At 37.0% G+C, this 19,161-nt stretch overlaps 3 protein-coding genes across 5 annotated transcripts; all 3 read right to left on the minus strand.

Annotated features, from left to right (window-relative positions):
- Nucleotides 1-1,919: 1,919 nt before the first annotated feature.
- On the minus strand, nt 1,920-10,499 carry LOC106721641. Of its 3 annotated transcripts, XM_045683090.1 has the most exons (3): nt 10,339-10,499; nt 9,776-9,806; nt 1,920-5,497 (listed from the first exon to the last, which is right to left on the minus strand). In XM_045683090.1, the coding sequence occupies exon 3, from the start codon at nt 5,486-5,488 to the stop codon at nt 2,045-2,047; it is 3,444 nt and encodes a 1,147-aa protein (XP_045539046.1). In that variant the 5' UTR covers nt 5,489-5,497; nt 9,776-9,806; nt 10,339-10,499; the 3' UTR covers nt 1,920-2,044. The 3 variants fall into 3 exon arrangements, with proteins under 3 accessions (XP_045539046.1, XP_014372135.2, XP_014372143.2); XM_014516649.2 differs by lacking the exon at nt 9,776-9,806; XM_014516657.2 differs by lacking the exons at nt 9,776-9,806; nt 10,339-10,499 and adding an exon at nt 5,607-5,687.
- On the minus strand, nt 6,369-9,228 carry LOC106721070. The gene has a single exon (XM_014515944.2). It carries the CDS (start codon nt 9,198-9,200, stop codon nt 6,369-6,371), a length of 2,832 nt encoding a protein of 943 aa, XP_014371430.2. The 5' UTR covers nt 9,201-9,228.
- A 1,934-nt stretch (nt 10,500-12,433) lies between the features above and the next one.
- Nucleotides 12,434-15,648, minus strand: LOC106721659 (chromobox protein homolog 1). The gene is made up of 6 exons (XM_045683174.1): nt 15,551-15,648; nt 14,811-14,897; nt 14,435-14,558; nt 13,976-14,122; nt 13,466-13,650; nt 12,434-12,671 (listed from the first exon to the last, which is right to left on the minus strand). Exons 2-5 carry the CDS (start codon nt 14,895-14,897, stop codon nt 13,472-13,474), a joined length of 537 nt encoding a protein of 178 aa, XP_045539130.1. The 5' UTR covers nt 15,551-15,648; the 3' UTR covers nt 12,434-12,671; nt 13,466-13,471.
- Nucleotides 15,649-19,161: the final 3,513 nt, after the last annotated feature.

Genomic DNA, 19,161 nt, shown 5'->3' on the forward strand with positions numbered 1-19,161 from the left:
TTTGTCTATCGAATTCAGGGCAGGTTTGGTCATTGGCTCTATGACTTCCAGAGCAGTACAGGCAAGTTGGAGATGTTTTGTCACATGTTTCTCCTTCATGAGGTTGGGAACAGACAAAGCAGCGGGGTTTCGACCTGCATTGTGACTTGACATGCCCAAATCTGCAACACTTGTTGCATTGAATTGTTGGCAACAAATATATTTCAACAGGTATAGAATTATAAAAGCCATAAACATGTTCTGGTATCCTTTGTCCTGAGAAAGTAAGTACAATGGATTGAGTGGGAACCCACGAGGGGGGCCCACCTTCACTTCGGACTTTTCTATTAAGTCGGCGAGCTCGTACTATTTTACCTAGGCCTCGCTGGGTAAGGTCAGAGTTTAATTCCTCAACAATTTCTTCCAATGACCACTCGGTGGGCATATTTCTAATAATCCCCATTCGGGTAACATTGTATGAGGGGATTACTGCCTCATAATTATATTGCGTTAGAGTGGGTAGCTCGAGAAAAGAGTTAGCATCTGACGCTGACTTGAACTCAACCGATATGCGATTGCGACCAACACGTTTCACACCATCAGCCAGTACATTTTTAATATTATTTTTTGACAAAAAATATCCAAAGTGGATTGGTCTTAGAGAAACACCTAAAGACGACTCATTTTCTTTTTTGGAAACATGAACTAAAAAAGGGGATTCAGAGCCTTCATATTTATTTTTTCTCAGAGTAAATTCAGGGGTTATGTACGTTGATTGAATAGAAGGAATAGGGAGATCACCAGTTTTTTTAACAACGTAATGTTGAACATAATCATGATCATAATTAGTCCTTTTTCTATTATTATTCAAAGAACCATCTGTCTGTGGGAGTATATTACAATTTTCATAACCACCCCCAGGATCGGGAGGGTCGGTATCCATTTTGGACTACTAGTTTTAACTTAAACTAAGGGAACTTACCTTAGACAATCACAAAACCAATAACCAAACAAATAACACAAAAAGCAAATCAACAGATTGTCTCAGATAACGTAAATCTAAATAAAATAACCGCAACTAAAAAAAACACTTGTACTACGCACTCAACCAGAAAGCAGAGGAATATTTTTTTTTTTTTTCTTTTTAAAAAGCTCTAACAGAACTGTCAAACAGTTTAATCTTTCTTCCAGGTTGACGTCTTCCTTAAACATATAAAAATAGTTAAAACCTAAGTTTATCGTATATAAAGATGCCAAATATTTAAATAAAAAAGAGATTAAAAGTGGAGCCTGCAATAAAATTTTGCACGTATGTGCCCCCGGCTCAACCGGTTTAATATCACGAGAACATGGAACATAGGCGTAAGTGGAAGCTTCGTTTGACAAGTGTGCGTGCCGAAGGCCTATTTTAGTCCTCCCCTTCCAACAACTTCTAATAAGGATGCGATGGGATGAGAAAGGAAGGTTGATTTGGCAGAGGAGGGGAAGCGTTATTATTTGTTTATTTTTAGTCGACGTTGTTAGCGGTAGGGGAAATGTCATCTTTCTGTGAATCCTTCTCTGTCGATGTGGATTAAAGGTAGGCGCATCTGAAAATGTGTTTGGGTAACGGCCTATTCCCTATTTTTGTTACTACTTGAAGCTGCATTTTAGATTTATTTGCTCTTACTAAGTAAGATATAATGAACATCATTATAATGAAGTTTAAAATGTTATTTTGTCGTACCTATAAAGAAAAAAAGTTTGTCTTTTTTGGACAAAAACTCAGATTACAGACTAAGGCCTGCCTTCTTGGATACATTGTAATTGTGAGCACTAGTAAAACAAAATTAATTTTGAGTTATTAGTGAAAGAGCACTTTAAAGTTTTCTTTATTAAAAAAGATACAATACATTTTTACATAAGATCATATATTTTATAAAAGTAAAAAATTACTCGTAAACAAATTAATATATTTTGTCAGCCCTGTCTTTGAGCAAACTGAGAATACACTATAAATCCGCAGTTAGGTATACGTTGCTCAAACAAGAATCTATTTGGAAGAACATAGCATCTATGTATAGAATTAAATAGCAAATAATGCAGCTTGATCTTCTTGGAACATATTGTAATAATGCATCTTTACTTCCACGGAGGGATGTTTGCGTATGTTTTCACGTATATCGTTAATATTTTTTTCGTCGCTCAACAGACTTATAAACTGTAAAGCTGCTAAATACCCGGCCTGGAAGTCCTCCTTCTCAACAAAACTCTTACAAATCTCGTACTTTATATCTTCTGAAAATACGCGGGTAACATTTGCAAAAGCATTCATAAACAGTATATAAATGCGGGGAAAAAATGATTTCGTGTCTTCCGTCAAATAATCTTTGCAAATTTTTTGGAACTCGGGAACTATTTTTTTACACGTATCCTCCCAAATTATCGGTTGATTTTTGTCGAACAGAGTTACTAAGTTCGTGGCTAACTGCCATGTTCTAATTAAAATATAGTTTTCGGACAACGGCAACGACTGCTCCAATGTTTTTTGTATAATCCTAAACATTTTAACAGGCACTACCATTTTCTTTCCATCTGTATAATTCTCCAAGTCGTGAATTAAATCTAATAATAGATGTTCAGTATTCAGTTTGATGTAATACTTTGGATTTATTTGGTCGTTCCATAATTTTATTGATCGTATTAAAATTGGCGCTAGTACTTCATCATATTTCTTTATTTGTTCTTCTTCAGTAGTAGAGCATAAAATAAATGAGGATATAAGCTTAGTCTTATTGCCTAGGTATATCTTTTCTTTGAAGAATTCATTGTTAATGTAATCTTCGATAATATCAGTCATAAACTCGTATGGCATAGATTCAATAATTTTTGTGCTATACATCACAAGATTCCGGACATCCCACTCTGATGCTTCATATTCTTTTTGATTATTTTCAATTAAAGTTTTCAAGTAATTGTAAGATTTAACTAAAAACTTTGCTTTCACGCTTTGAGGTATTTGACCAACTTTATACAATAATTTGTATATCGATTTGTCTTCAAGAAACGTCAGATCATTGATTAACATCTCCAATAGTTCCCAGGCTTGTGTGATATTTGACTCATTTTTTTCATTGCATAACAGTTTATAAATAATTTTAAAGATTTCTGTTCGTATTGTGGAATTTTTAGTATCCTTCCACAGAGCACTGCACGATTCTCTTATATTTTCAGATGATAACTTATTAAATAAAATCCGAAGTCCATGTTTTTGTAAAGAGACCGGAGTATTTAGTATTTTAAAAACAAACTCTTGGTACTGTATGGAGCTCATATTATAATAAACCGCAAGAACAGAAGATAACGCATACGTGAGATAGTCTCCTTTTGCGTACGAAAGCACAGTCTCCAAATGAGGATGGGGCCGAGCGTTATGCATATTCTTGGCAAGACATCTCTGGAGACCTAATTCAAGTTCATCAATGTTATCCCAATCAACTTTTGGATCTACTGGAGCATGTTTATTTAAAATCATTGTGAGTTCTTCTTTTGGCAACAAGGTGCACAGGCCATAAGTTATTGCATTTTGACCATCGGATTGATTCAAATGTTTTAAATATGCCCTTTTGAAGTCTCTATTAATAGATTCTGGCCAATAAATTCTAACTTTTCGAAGCAAACGTCTAAGAGAAACGTTGTTATTAGAGAACATCGACTCAACCTCATTTTTATACAGGTCTAATAAGTTTGGACCATGTTTCAATGAATTAATACAAGCTTCTTCGGTAGGAGATAAAATAATTGATTCGTTAAACATATGTTTTCTCCAGGATTTTTGCACATTGTATAATGATGTCATATTTCCATTCCAAACCTTTTCTTGCTTTATTTTCACTAGATGTTTGATTTTTTCGAGTACAAAAGGATAATCAAGGATATTCTTATTCCAATCCTTTAGTAATATTAATGTACCATTTAGTGAATTAATGCAGCGTATAAAATCACCAACTTCATTTATTTCAATACCTTTTACTTCTTTCCAGCTGATTTCTAGTAAGTAATTAAAAATAATTTCTTTCTCTTTTGAGTTTAATTTGGTTTGCCAACTATTTAAAGAATTAAATAAAAATAATTTTGCCGTCTTTTCAGGTACATTTTTGCTGTGTAGAATTTGGTACACAATCAGAGATTCAATAATTGTTTTATCAGGATTTTCATCTTTGTAAATATCCAAGCTCTCCATTATATTCTGCAACATATTCCACGAATCTTCATCAAAATTGTGTGTCTTGAAATTAGATATAAAATTGACTAGAAAACTGATTCTTATTTCCCTGGGAGAATTAATGTGTTTATCTATAAAATATTGCAGTAAACACTTTCCGTGTTCTAAATCACCCTTAGCGGAAAGTAATATTGTCTCCAGCATTTTGTTTTTATCGCTTGCCGCAGTTTCAGGTCCAATCATACTTTTGATGTTAGAAAGTGCAAGTTCGAATGGAAAGAATTTGTACCATTGATACAAAGGTGTTCGATATTGCAAGTCTCTAATTAGTTTTATAGTTTTCCCTAATTCATTTTCATTACTTATTGTTTCGCTTATAAAAAACTGATTAATCAATTCAATACGTTTTGATTTCGACATTGCGCTCAAGAACGCGTTCCAATTTTTAACGCTACTAAAATAACGAAATAATTCGTTTTCTTTGTCTTCACTGACAATATTTCTCATTAGGAATGTTTGTAAATCTTCATTTAAGTACTTCACGAAAGTAGGTGTATCAATATAATTACAATAACGATTGAATTTATCAATTATTCTTTTAGGACATTTCGTCATTAAAACTTTCGTAGCTCGCTTACCAAAATAGGGCTGTGAATATATTGACTGCGATTCTATAATATCTAAATATTTATCAACGTTGACATGCAATAAAAATAACGTTTTCTGAAAAGTTTCGGTATTTACATAGGTACTTTCTACATATTTCTGAAGAAATATAATCGATTTCTCACAGAGACGTTTCAGTAGTGGGATATTAATTTCTTTTGTGTGTTTACTAAAATTATTTTCTATGAATTCTATCGAACATTTGTGGAGCCATTTTACTGCATCTGAAGACTTTGTTTCATATTTATAAAATTGTTCTGCGCGTAATTCATTTTTTAATTTAAGTTGTATTAAGTGTTGTAGTTTTAAAACCGCTTTCGTTTGCATTCTCGGATAGAGATTATCATTGAGGTATTCAGGATTTATTATACGAGTATATTTTTCATCATTTATTAACCAATCGATTTTCTTCAGTGCTCTAGTAACATATAACAGATCGCTACATGCTAAAGTTTTAAGGATAAATTCGACATTTTTATTCGCGTTAGCAACGTCGATATTAACCAAGTTGCTAATATCAGATTCGTTTATGTTAGGTTCGTCAATGTTTAAAGGATGTTGACTGGCATCTTTCACCAATTTATTAAAATTTTTATGCCTCTCGCCAAGACTATTTCCTTGGAGCTCTACCGGCGACATATTGAGACTCTGCAAGAGAAATTATACACTTTTAGTTTTTATCAAACTAATTATTGTTAGTATTTATTTTAGTTATAATTATTAGTCATTTATTTGTAGTTAGCTCTTAATATCTTACTTATATTATAAACGTGAATATTTTGATGAATGGATGTTTGTTAGATGTAACTCCAGAGCCGCTAAACGCATGTCACTGAAAACTGGCATAGATGTAGTCTGGACGAACACACAGACTACTGATTATTTGTTTTTTTAATTGCACGTGGATGGAGTCGCGGGCAACAGATAGTTTAGTAATAAGTGCAATGTTTTAGCGATAACCGTCAATGCACACTGCCAAAAAATTGATAGTAAAATATAGTTGTTTTTTTCAGTGAGAATTAAATATGTTTTTGTGTAGTGAAATTCCAGTTAAGGTAACAAGTGATAATAGCATTACGCTGACGAGACACATCAAATCGAACATTGGCTTAGATGGGCCGGCCACGTGGAACGGATGTACGAAGTCAGAGTACCTAAGCGTGTTATGGCGAGTTATAATGAAGGTCGTCGAAGTCGAGGGAGACTGCAGCTCCGATGGATAGACGGCGTAAATCGAGACGCGAAAAATGTTGGTATACCAAATTGGAAGTCCGTGACCAGCGAAAGACCGAAATGGAAAAAATTGCTGGACCAAGCCAAGGCCCACAAAGGGCTTTAGAGCTAGAAGAAGAAGAATAGCATTACGCTTATGATTGCGGCAAAATTAAAAGGATGCGGTACAATTATTAAATAATACTTTAGAAAAATTATCATCATTTAAATTTATTAATTCATTCCAAAAAAGAAACATGAATATAAATATATTGTAAAGCTTAAAACATTATGGAAAAATATATTATTATCTATAAAATCTTGCACTTCCCCGACTATAATAGTGCAACTTCACTTCCCTCGATGGATGTGAACTTATAATGTCCAATATTTCACTTGTTGATTCATAATCATATAATTCCAATCTCGGTATCAATTCCAAAACTAACAAATAACTTTCCTTTATGTCAGCACATAAAATAGACTTTAGTATGAGTAGTAAAATCGAGTTGGGGATATGAAAATCACAAAACATCGAACAAATAGCGTTAATAATACATGTGTAAATAGAAGGATAGTATTGCTTGATATCTTCTCTCAAACATTTCTGTATTTCATCTCCTAATTGAGGCACAGCTGTCGATATTATGGAATCAAAATAATCAGTTAAATTTTTACTCTCCATTTCACGCCTTGCGTTTGTTTGTAAGTCAATAATTTCAATAAGTTTACATGAAAATTTCCATGTCCTTAATAATACGTAATTCTCTTCGTCGGGTAAATGTTGTTCCATATATTTTAGAATTCTATTGAATGCAACAGCGGGAATAATCATTTGCTTTTCTAGCACAACATGTTTGAAGTTATAGCACAAAGAAGACAGCGTACGTTCAAACACCTCCCTATAGATATATCTGTTATCTTTCTTAATATCCCAAGATGCAACACACATTTCCATCATTGGCAAAAAAATCTCCTGATATCTAAGTAAATGTGTTTTCATAGTCTTGGTGGATAAAATACAAGTAGGAATAAATTGTATATCTATTTCCATTGATAATATATCACATCGAAGATTTTCTAATAATATTTTTGCTAAAGTGGGCGTATGGACAATCTCTGCGAAGGGTTTTGCAGAATAAAGAACTTTTTGAACGTAACATCTCTGATTAGAACTTGGGGGTAGATGATTAAAGAATAGAACACTTCTCTTCCAAAAATCTGCTTTTACGCTAAGCGGTACTTCATCCGCCTTTGTTAAAGTATTGTAAATGTCAGTATTTTCTTTATCGGTTAAAGATTCAATGAAAAAGTCTAATAATTCCCATGTATCATCAATAGCAGAAATGTCTTTCTGCTTACATAATAATTTGAAGGTTGTTTTAAAGAGGTCTGCTCGGATTGACTTATTTTTGGTACTTTCCCATGCGTTACGGAATAATTGTATGACCTCTTCGTATTTAAGTTTATTTATGGCTATGCGAATGACGTGTTTTTTTAATGAAACAGGCGAATCTATAAGTTGTTGTATACATGTCCTAATCTTTGCGTCTTTCATGTTGTATAATACTGAGATTAGTGAAGATACCGCAAACTGCAAATAATCACCTTTAGCATACCATAATACGAACTCAATAGGAGGCTGAGGCCTAGCAATGTGAACGTATTTAGCAATATTCTTTCTTTTACTCAATAATAATTCATCTTCATTCCAATCAATTTTCTCTTGTTTTGGAATATATCTCACGACAATTTCTTTCAAAGGATTAACAGGTAATAGATACATTAAATGTTTAATTAAGGCTTTGTCGCCTCTATTATTAAGGTTGTCAAGACAAAATAAAATTGCTTCATTTGCTAATGATGTGGGCCAATAAATACGGATCTTGTTAAGAAGTTTTTGTAGATTTGTGAAATCGCCACAAGCAAGCAAGCCCATGATATAATTTGAATCTAGCAATAATTTTGAGTCATGTTTTAAAGCATTTATGCATACTTCCTGTGAAAGTGATAAATCCAAGGACATGGAAAATAAACATTTCTTCCAAGATTTCTTTGCATTGTAAAGGCTTGATAGATTAACATCCTTAAACTGAGTTTTCTTAAGGTCAGTGAGTTTACTAATTGCCTTTATTATTTCTGGATAATTGGCAATATCTTTTTTCCAATCGTATAATAGTACTAAAACATTTCCAAGCAATGTAACCGCATTCTGAAATTCTATTTCATTTGATATATTTTGTTGGTTCACTTGCTTCATTGCATAGCTATATAAATAGTTAAAAGTCAAGTCACACTCTATTTTGTTCAACTTGTTTTTATAGGATTTCATTGTTTCGAACTTAAGTCTTTTCTCTAAAATCTCAGGAACGCTCTGGTTATTAATAATTTTACGAATAATCACTGCTTTGATAATACTTTGTTCCTGTCTTTTTGATTCCATATCTTCAATACTTTTGAAAAGTACATTTAAATTTTCCCAAGCTTGATTGCTAAGTCGAAAAGTATCAATTTGGTGCACAACAGTCATTATAAAATGTTTTTTAAATGATAAGGATTCATTGATGTGGTGTTCGCGATAATATTGGAGTAATTCTTCAATGTGTTGCATGTTCTTTTTAGCAGAGAAGAGTAAAATTTCCATCATCATCATTCGTTCATATGGTAATGACTCTGATTTAATTAATTTCACAATTTCCTTAAAAGCTATTTCAAATTCTACATATTTATACCAACGATAACTATCTCTAGGGATTGCATGTAGCATGAAATTTTGTTTTTCCTCATTTGTTTCATCAATAACATTTCTTTTTACAAATTGTGATCTCTCTTCTATTGGCATAGCTTCAAGAAATTTATCCAAAACCTGCTCAGTAAACCAGTACTTTATATTACTGTTTTCACAATATCGTAATAATAAGTTACTGATATCTTCTGGATTCATAAATTTAACGAGGGTCTGTAGGTGCATATTTCTAGCATATTTGTCAAATTTATTAAAAACCCTTTTAGGCATCTTTTTCATCAGCAGTTTAGTATATTTGGGACTGAATATAGGATATTCACTATCTTCTAATGACTCCAATATATCTAAATATTCTGTTAAATGGTTATTCATAAGAAAAGTAGTTTCTTGCATTATTTCTTGATTGTTTAATTTCTTACAATTTGTGCAATTCAAATATATGGTAAGAAATCTTATTGATTTTTCACAAAGACGTTTCATAATATTAACATTGATTGCAGCATTATATGTTTTTACAGCATTTTCTATGAATATTGATGAACAATTTGGTAGCCATTTTAGAGATTCTTTTACATTGATATTCTTAAAGCAGTTAAAAAATTCTTCAACACGAGTTTCGTTTACAAGATTTAATCGTATAGACAACAGAAGCTTATTTTTAGCTTTTGCAGTCATTTCTGGAAATAATTGGGAATCCAAATATTGTGGATTAATTATGTGTGCATATTCTTCATTAGTAAGTAACCAATTAATTTTTTTAATTGCTTTAGACACATATAACATATCTTCGCACTTCAAAACATCTAGGACATAGTTTATATCTTTTCGACTACATGCTACATCAATTTTAAGCATATTGGTCACATCAGAATCATTGTATTCAATAGGTGACAAAACTAATGGATAATTCTCAATAGCTGTTTTCAGTAACTCATTGTAATATTTATGTTTTTCGCCGAGATTATTACCTTGAAGTTCTATTGGTGCCATTCTTATTTACTGTAAACAAATAGAACCAGATCATTAAAACAAACCCAAGAAGGTGGACTCTAAGCTTTCCTCTTTTAACAGATAAAATATGGGTAGGTATTTTTGTTGTTTAGAAAGAGCCAGTACTTACCTCATGTGAATTAACAACCTAGGATAAAATTCTCGGTAGATCTATTAAAAGACCGAAGTAATTTTCTATTTTTTTTTTAGATTTTCGTGGCAACTACGACTTATACTAGTGTTAGTCGAAAAAGTTAATGAAATTTAATATTTATTAGTGAAATAACTTAGCGGTTTTGTAACATTAGTTAGCAATTTATTTTACTCTGATGTTGATTTTTGTAATCATTTACCTTATTTAAAAATAACTTAGTACAATGACGTCAACCGGTATATCTATTATTGAGTCCTGTTACGTCAAAAACCTGCTGCTTATAGTTAAAATGATTATATGAAAATAGTGCAATGGCAGTATCAACAAAGCATCGTATTACAAATCTAACAATATTAGGAAAATGAATGAACAGGAAAGTATACTAACGTTTGGTATCAGGTGCTCTTCAATCTCAATTTAGTTTTAGTTATTTTTGTGTCTGTTTGTATTAGCATGACCAACTTCACGGAGGTCCAACATAATGTCCTTGACATCTGTCAAAGAGTATAAAAGTGTCCTAAGATAATGAATTTCACTTATTGCCAAAGAATGAGGACATGATGAATATCTTATATATATAAAAGAAAGTTGTGTTAGTTACACCATTTATAACTCAAGAACGGCTGAATCGATTTGACTGAAAATTGGTGGGCAGGTAGCTTAGAACCAGGAATAGGACATAGGATAATTTTTACCCCGTTTTCTTTTCTTTTTTTTTTATTCCGCGCGGACGGAGTCGCGGGTAAAAGCTAGTTTATACTAATTCAAACACATTTAAAGATTTCCATAAGGATCTTATATTATGGCAGTCGGAAAACATGTAAACTAACAATGTCATCTACATGGTTTAATGTTGCTATTTTCATAATTTGAAAATACCATAAAAACATCATGCATGTAGGTTAATTTGCTAACGTTTTTAGATCGTGTTTCTTGACACAAATATTAGTTCTGATTTAAGTTTATATTACAAGGTGGCAAACGAGCGAGCTGCTGCCCATAGACATCTGCGATTTCAGATGCGTTGCCTACCTCGGCCAAGGGGACGCACAGAGAATATTCCCCTTCCTATGCTTTCCTTATAAGAGAAGGGTGGGAAGGGAAAGAGGACTAAAATTAGACCAAATATTTGCTCTAATTTTATATCTTTTAATCGATAATAGATGTAGGTTAAGGTGCATTTATAAAAAAAATATTCTTGTTTTAGATATAAAATTTAATGATATAGTGTCACTGAGTAGTCCAATCCTACTTACAATTAACAGTCTGCTAAAAGTTTCATTTGAAGTCTGATTGAAAACTAGAAAAAAAGTTATTACTAAAAGAAAACAATAATTTTACGCATAAGTAATATTACTGGATTTGTGTAATTTTAAAACTTACATCCTAATGGAAATAAACTAATGAAACAAGTGACATATAATATCAAATATAAGAAAAAAAGATTTTTTTCTGTCAATGGCATTATCTTATCGTTTCGTCAGCTAGTGAGATGGCAATATCGTTCAAACGCAGATGTTACAACAGACTCAGGCCTCACCAATACATTATTTTACGACTCGCCACCCACTGTGTAACGAAGATAGTAATAAACTAATAAAATAATAAAACTTCACTGATAAAAATTAAAATAAACTTCATGATACACACAATATAGTAGCAACGTCGATAGAGATGATAAAATGATTATAAATAATATAATTTTTCTTTTAATCCAATAGCATTTATGTTGTGAGAAGGTGTAATACAAACTCTGCGTGGGAATCAGGATAACATAAGTTCAAGTTCATAACATCGGATGGTTTAAGAGGGGAAAAGTTAAACCCCTTTAGTGTCCCAAGATATGCTAACAATTTTCATTATTCAACATTTATTCTAGCATTATTAGAAGTGTTATTTAGCACTTCATTAGTTGTGGTGGAATTTGGGGTTAAGTCTATTATATCTACGATATTGCCACTATCATGGATCTAGTTAAGAATTAAAACCATAATATATTTTTTTTATAAAATAGTACTTTTTTATTGTGTTTATATGTCGTTAATTTCACCAGTTATAGTCCAGTCGCGGAGCATAAATAATTTCGTACATTGAACTGTCATTACCTGTCTCTGTCACTCCCGCGTAAATACAATGAGTCTCGCTCGCACAAATACAACGGCCGCCGTCCTCAGGGATTGTAAACCTTTTACTGGAGACTATAAGGTTTGTTCTTTTGTAATAAATGTTACAGGCGAGACGTCTCCGGAAAGCAGTTACTCCGATACAGAGGAATCGGATTCTGATTTTTTAATTTTTTTTATGCCGAAATTAAGATTATTAAGATTTTTATTACTTGTAATATAAAATCTAAATAAATAATTTATATAATAATAATAACTATATTTCATAAATTGGTAAATTTTCTTTCTCCTTCAAATAATTCATGTAAACCGCACTAAATACAAAAATGTTTATGACCACTGTCAGTAGGTAAGGTCATTGTACGAAATTCTTCGTGCTACGCGACTGGACTATATTTATAAATCAATAATTTTATCAATTGAAGTGACCACTGTACTCTCAATCAAATTGATTTAAAAGTCTTATTGCTGTATATTCAAGAATATACACTTACTTAATAGTTTTATAACTAAAATCCTTATATACTAAGCATATCTGACAGTAATATCAGAATTTACATCTATTGAAGACTTGATATTGATGGCCAGTATGCATACCTGTAGAAAATATACAATAGTTTTATTTTACTAACACTTAAATGAAATTCGCCTATTGTATGATGGTTTAATCAACATATATATGTATAGTAGAATTTGGATAACAAAGAAACCTCTTTAAGTGAGTTTGTCTACACCCAACTTGCACCTATAAGCAAGAAAAATATAAGTCCCTTAGATTCTTGCTTATACAGATTACACTGTACCATTTATTAAAAAAAACATGGAGGCAAGAATCAAACAATGTCTAAGCAGTCTATGCTGCCACATTAGAGATGTTTTTTTCTATGAGGAGTATGGTGGATTGGTTAAAAAAAAATTAACAACTTAATAAAATTCAACAAAAGTTCCGCTCAGCAAAGACAAAAAAATGTAGACAATATTACAAGTTACAAGCAGAAATAATTTCAGATAGTTTTTGAGTTTATCTGGCATAAACAAAATTATTTCTTCGTTTTCTAGTATGCTGAGTGTGTCAGCACTAGAAGGTAAGTAACCCATTAGTGGTTTTATTACTAGAAATCATCTCAAGTGACTTTTACATAATCAACCACTGATTTCTAAAAATAGATAGGTTGTTGCTTGGAAATGATGCCTGTTGAAATTTCTGACAGTATATTCTATCTTTATTATTAGTTTTTCAACCTGACTATCTCAACCTGATGGTTATATACTGATGTGTCATAATGGCAAAAATAAAATAAGCACTAAATACCACTGCTTATAGCCTGTCTATGAATAGAGGTAAGTGCTATTAAACCTGAGTGTGTCAAAAAGTGTAAATAAAAACCAACCTAAACTTAATCCTCAGTAGCCACCTCATCAGATGTAGGCGTGTGCCAGGTGAGTCTTTCTTCATAGAACTGTATGACAACTTGTGGGCAGCGGATATTAGCTTGTTTCGCAGGCACTAGATCCGCTTCATCTGTGCCTTGCCACTTCATCAGGAACATTAGCTCACCACTGCTATCTGTCGCACCTGGAACCATTAGACGCAATTTATATGCTATCCATGTTAGCTCCAAATGTGATAAAATAGCAATCTTATTTAATTACTTTACCTTTTATTATGTTATTAATATAATTTGCAATAGTAATATATTCTATTATTCAGTATGATTTGGCTGCATGGATAAATTAGCCAACAATGTCATGTGCTAACTCACTAATTAAACTTTTAATTTGTATTTTAACACAGGCAGAGATGACAAAAATTACAAATCTTTTTTTTTATATTTATAAAAAATTCTTATATATTTTTTATTTGAAGATAGTTGAAAATGGAATTGAATATAAATACCTACCTATAATTTTTTCTGGTTCTAAGCCGCGATCAAATCCAGAAGCTTTTTTGTCATCAGGTTTTGCTTTTTTAGCACCCTTTAAATCTGGAGTTGCGGCAGAAGACTTTCGTTTCTTGGGATCTTTCTCTACCTTATTTATTTTACCCTCTGGAAAAATAATAAGACTTAATTTTTTTTTACCTAACAGAGAAAATTAGTATGTATGAGTTAATAATGTATATTTTTTGTTATATGCCTAATCATGGGTTTCTGAGACCTAAATCCACATTTAAACAATATTGCTATCTGTTTTGTCGAAGATAAGGACAGGGACAATGATGTTTTATATTTGGTCTCCGAAACCAATGGTTAATAGCTGAACTGGTTTTTTAACCCAGGTTTTTAATCTGTAAGATTAGTAGCCAGTACCCTTAATTACTATGCTATCAATGTCAGTGCTTAATAAATAAACATACAGACCAGCTTCTTTCTTTTTCCTTGCTTCCTCAAAGGCTTGTATGAGATCGGGACAGTCAAGATTTTCCTCAGGTTCCCATGTGTTGTCTTCATCATTGTACCCTTTCCATTTTAAAAAATATTCAACCTGAAAGATTATTTAATTTACAGTTTTCTTAAACATTACAAGTTTTTTGGATGAAAGTGAACTCGGGAAGTGAGTTAGTAGCTTCGTATGGGCTGAAGCATTACAATTTCTTAAGGTTTAGGTTAAGGCATTTTATGTTTGAGAGTGAGTTAAATAATTTTGTTTGCTTCCTACACAGAAATTATGACAATATATTATTATTTTTTTACTATAAAAAATAGATTTTTTTTATATACATATAAAAATATATACCTTTCCATTTCTAATTCTTCGGTCTAAAACCTTCTCCACGGAATATTCATCTTCTACTACTTCTCCCTCTTTCTTATTTTCTGCCATCTGGAATTATTAAAAATAAGTTTAACAAACAGTTTTACTTTAAACACTGGATACTTTTTACTTTGTTATACTGAAACTAACATCTGAGCATTGTATGCTTTGACCAAGTTTCTTTTTAGTATACCATCAGATATCAGTTATACAGAACTTCCATTCGCGAAAGTTAATTTTATCAAAATTGAAGTCAGTGCAATATCATAACAAAAATAAAAAAGTCAGATTAATTAGACCAAAAGTTTGTTTTTACAAGTTGTGGTAAAAGTTAACGTCTATTGCATTCAAAATTAATAGGTAATCGCAGTTTTGTTTGGTTTTGATTCAATTTTAAGACTGTATTAAAGTAATCACAAAACAGTTGTATTTATTACGTACAACATTACACAACAATCTTAATACTGAATTATTAAAGAATAGTAGTGGTGAGTATATTTAAATATATGCTTCAATATTCGACCTGTTACACACTAAACTTTTACAGAATAATTGCATAAAAAAGGTTTTACCCGCCATTTTGATTGTATTAATACAATGCCTAAAAGTAATGAAAGATGACTAAATTTTCAATTCAGTTCGACTTAACTAGCTATTGTCACAGAAGTTTTTTAAATTGTATTGATAAAGTAAAATAATTATATTTGAATAACATTAATTACCTTCAATAAATCACACAAAACAAGAACAAAAAATCAACAAACCGGCGCGGTTTCTTTGCGATTGCGTTGTCGCAAGTTGTCAATGCCCAATCAGTCACAGAGCACATATGTCTTTTGGCTTTAATTTCAAAGAGTAGATGGACTTTAACAGTGGTAGGTCCCGCAACAACAATATAATATGTCGGCGGGTTACCACACTTCAAAACAAATCAGAACGAAAACATGTTTCCGGAATAACATCAAAATCAAATCAGATTTGTTTATTGTAATTAGTTAATAAATTCCGTTTAAAAACTTAAAGTAATGGATTAATATTGCTTAAGATTTAATACAGACTATTTTTGATGTATTTTGTTGGTAATAGAATGCATTTCTGAAGTAAAAACATGTGGTCATTGTTTATATCACGTGTTTACATTTAAAAATAGATTTACACATGTTAATAGCTTTTAAAATAATTTAGAACGTTTGATTATCAAATTGTAATGATTTTTAACTTAAAACTATTTTTATTGTACAAGGGCGGATGTTTTGTTCAAATGAATGACTCGCCTAGTGTTTCTATAAAAGGCCGAGCGCACGCCGGACTCGGGCATTCTCGCTTGAGCCGTCGTAGCGATCGGATCTCCTCAAAATTGTTGCGGGCGGGCGGTTATGTGAGGCTCCCCCGGCGCCAATAGGGGCGCCGGGTATACTCACCAAAACCCAACGGTTTTCCACCTTCTCCGCTTGTGATGGGGCCGTGGGAACGCAATAGCACACCACCACGGCCCCGTCTGCGGATTGCCCGCCACGTGGGGATGCGGCGGGCCCTGCTTCTGCGACGACGCCTTCAGCAGAAGGCGCCATCGACCTTCGCCGAGGACTCCCCGGAACACGTGGGAAGTCCTACAGCACGGGACCCTTGCGAGGCAGGCGGCGAACCCCGATTCGCCGCCCGCGGGTCCCTCACGGCGGCGCCCTGTCTAGCGCCACAAGGTGCGCTCGACGGCGCCGCCCCGGTCTCCTGCGGCGGATCGGGAGCTAGTCGACGGCGTCTTCCCGCGCCCGCTCCGCCGCTTCTTTCAGCGTCATAACCTCGACGCTGAAAGAGGAGACCGCCTTCCATACCTCCTCCCTGTCTGCCATAGCAGCTGCCATGACAGGCAGGGAGAGGTCCGTCCCAAGGACCGAGGACACGGCGACGCGCTGCTCCGCCCACGCTGGGCATGCCTCGCGCGTGTGTTGCGCCGTGTCCACCTCTCCGGTGCCGCAGTGGTGGCAGTCCGCGGTGGGCTCCCTTTTCACCACCCCACACAGATACGCCCCGAAGCATCCGTGCCCGGTGAGCATCTGAGTGAGGTGGTAGTTGGGGGCCCTATGGCGGCACTCCACCCACTCCCGCAGGACGGGCCGGATCGCCGCTACTAACTGCCGGCTCGGTCCCGGGGACTTCAGCTCCTCCGCCCACCTCCGGAAGAGGTCGTCGCAAGCCTCCTCCCTCCACTGCTTGACCTCCAACGGATGAGGGCGGAGGTCACTCTCCTTCAATCGCCGATAGACCGCCGCGAGGACCTCGGCCTCGAGCGCCCACGGCGGGCTACCGGCGATCAGGCACGCCGCCTCGTATGACGTACGGTACGCCCGAGCCACTCTCAGCGCCATCACCCGCTGCGGACGTCGCAGCAGGATGCGGTTACGGGCGCTGAGGGATTCCGACCATATGGGCGCCCCGTACAGCGCCATCGACCTCACCACCCCCATATAGAGGCGGCGGCATGCCCCTCCAGGGCCGCCCAGATTTGGAAGGACCCTTCCGAGAGCACCTGCGGCGGCTACCAGTTTCGGAGCCAAGCGCCGGAAGTGCTCCCGGAAGGACCATCGAGGATGAGTCCTAGGTACTTCATGGTACCTGCGATGGTGATGGGTGTCCCGGCCACCGTTATTTGGGAGCCTCGAGGCGGCCCACGTCGATGCCCATGGAATGCCAGGGCCTCAGACTTGTTGAGCGCCACCTCGAGCCCCAGCCTCCGAATTCGGTGGACCACCTGGGCGACCCCCGCTGTGGCGAGAACCATCGCCTCGCGGTGTGTGCTGCCACGGGCAGTCACGAGGGTGTCGTCGGCATAGCATATCAGGCCGACCCCCCGCAACATGTCACCGCGCAGCACCCAGTCGTAACCGATGTTCCACAGGAACGGTCCTAAGACCGATCCCTGTGGAACACCGCACGACATGGCCCGTCGGGCCCAGCCGTCTCTCGTAGGGTTCACCACAGCCCTTCCGATAAAATAGTCCCGGATCAGCCTTTGCAGGTGGCCCGGAACACGGAAGTGCTGCAGTGCCTCCATCACCGCCGTCCAGGGCAGCGTGTTGAAGGCGTTTGAAATATCCAACGACACAGCCACCAACACGCCGCCCTGTGCGACTACCTCCTCGGCTAGGCCCTTGAGTCGGGACACCGCGTCGATGGTCGACCGGCCACAGCGGAATCCGAATTGCGCGTCGCTCAGATTTATGTGCTCGGCGAGACGAGCAACGAGCACGCGCTCGAAGAGTTTACTCGGCTCGCCGAGCAACACAATCGGCCGATACGCCGATGCCTGGTCGGGCGGGCGGTCGTCCTTCTTTAGAAGGACGAGCCTACCTTCTTTCCACGAGCTGGGGAACCGGCCCTTCTCCAGGCATCTGGTGAAAAGGGCCCTAATCCGCCCCCCGAGCTCGGGAAGCGCCAGATATAGTACCCGGCCAGGCACACCGTCCATCCCGGGGGCGGTCTTCTTGAGGCGGAGCTTTACGGCGGCGTCCATCACCTCCTGCTCGGACACCGGCTCCACCTCATCATTGACCGCCTCTCCTTCCTCCTCCGCCGGCAAGGCAGACCCTACCCGGTGCGGGAAGAGAGCCCCGACCACTTCCTCCGCCAACTGTGGCTCCATAGTAGTTGTTATGGGTGGAGCCCAGGGTCGAAGCTTCTTCCGCACAGCTCGGTACGGTCTGCCCCACGGGTCCTCCTCCAGCGTTTGGAGCCACTCCTCCCACGCTCCCTGCTTGGCCTTCGCAATGGCGACCTGGAGAGCGAGGCAGTCGGCTCTGTACGCCTGGTACAGCTCCTCCTCCATACTCTGATCCCGGACTCGACGCCTTCGGCAGCGAGTGTACCGGCGGCGCGACGCCACACACGCCCGTCGTAACTCGCGCAGCTCTGGGCGCCACCAGTACACTCGCCGGCGCGGACGGAACGGTTGGGCCCTCGGCATAGACGAGTCGCAGACGTTGGCCAGCAACTCGCGCGCGACTATGGCCGCCTCCTTTGCCATCTCTCGATCCAGGCGCCCTAGCACCCAGCGCGGGCCATCCCCGGCCGTGGTGCGTGGCGAGTTCGTCGTGGCCGAGGCGGAAGTGGAGAGGTCGAATCTAATATAACGATGATCCGATAACGTCTCCACATCCACCTCGACCTTCCAACCACAGATTTTAGGCACCAAGACCGGGGATGCGAAGGAGAGGTCCACGATGGACCCCCCCTGTTGGCGCACGCAGGTCAGCTCCCTTCCTCTATTGAGGAGCATCAGCCCCGACGCGGCCGCCCAGTCCTCCAGCTCTTCCCCCCTCGGGCTCGTCGCGGGGGA

This window comes from Papilio machaon, chromosome 21 (genome assembly GCF_912999745.1).
Source record: "Papilio machaon chromosome 21, ilPapMach1.1, whole genome shotgun sequence".
In the NCBI taxonomy this organism is placed as follows: domain Eukaryota; kingdom Metazoa; phylum Arthropoda; class Insecta; order Lepidoptera; family Papilionidae; genus Papilio; species Papilio machaon.

Bases quoted from the DNA above. Each gene is read 5' to 3' on its own strand.
- LOC106721659 (XM_045683174.1), bottom strand. From the start codon at position 14,897: ATGGCAGAAAATAAGAAAGAGGGAGAAGTAGTAGAAGATGAATATTCC. The intron at 14,123-14,434 runs GTCTGTATGTTT...TTATTTTTCCAG, and splicing joins AAGGAAAAAGAAAGAAGCTG to AGGGTAAAATAAATAAGGTA. The intron at 13,651-13,975 runs GTAGGTATTTAT...TAATGGTTCCAG, and splicing joins AGAACCAGAAAAAATTATAG to GTGCGACAGATAGCAGTGGT.
- LOC106721070 (XM_014515944.2), bottom strand. From the start codon at position 9,200: ATGCAAGAAACTACTTTTCTTATGAATAACCATTTAACAGAATATTTA.
- LOC106721641 (XM_014516649.2), bottom strand. From the start codon at position 5,488: ATGTCGCCGGTAGAGCTCCAAGGAAATAGTCTTGGCGAGAGGCATAAA.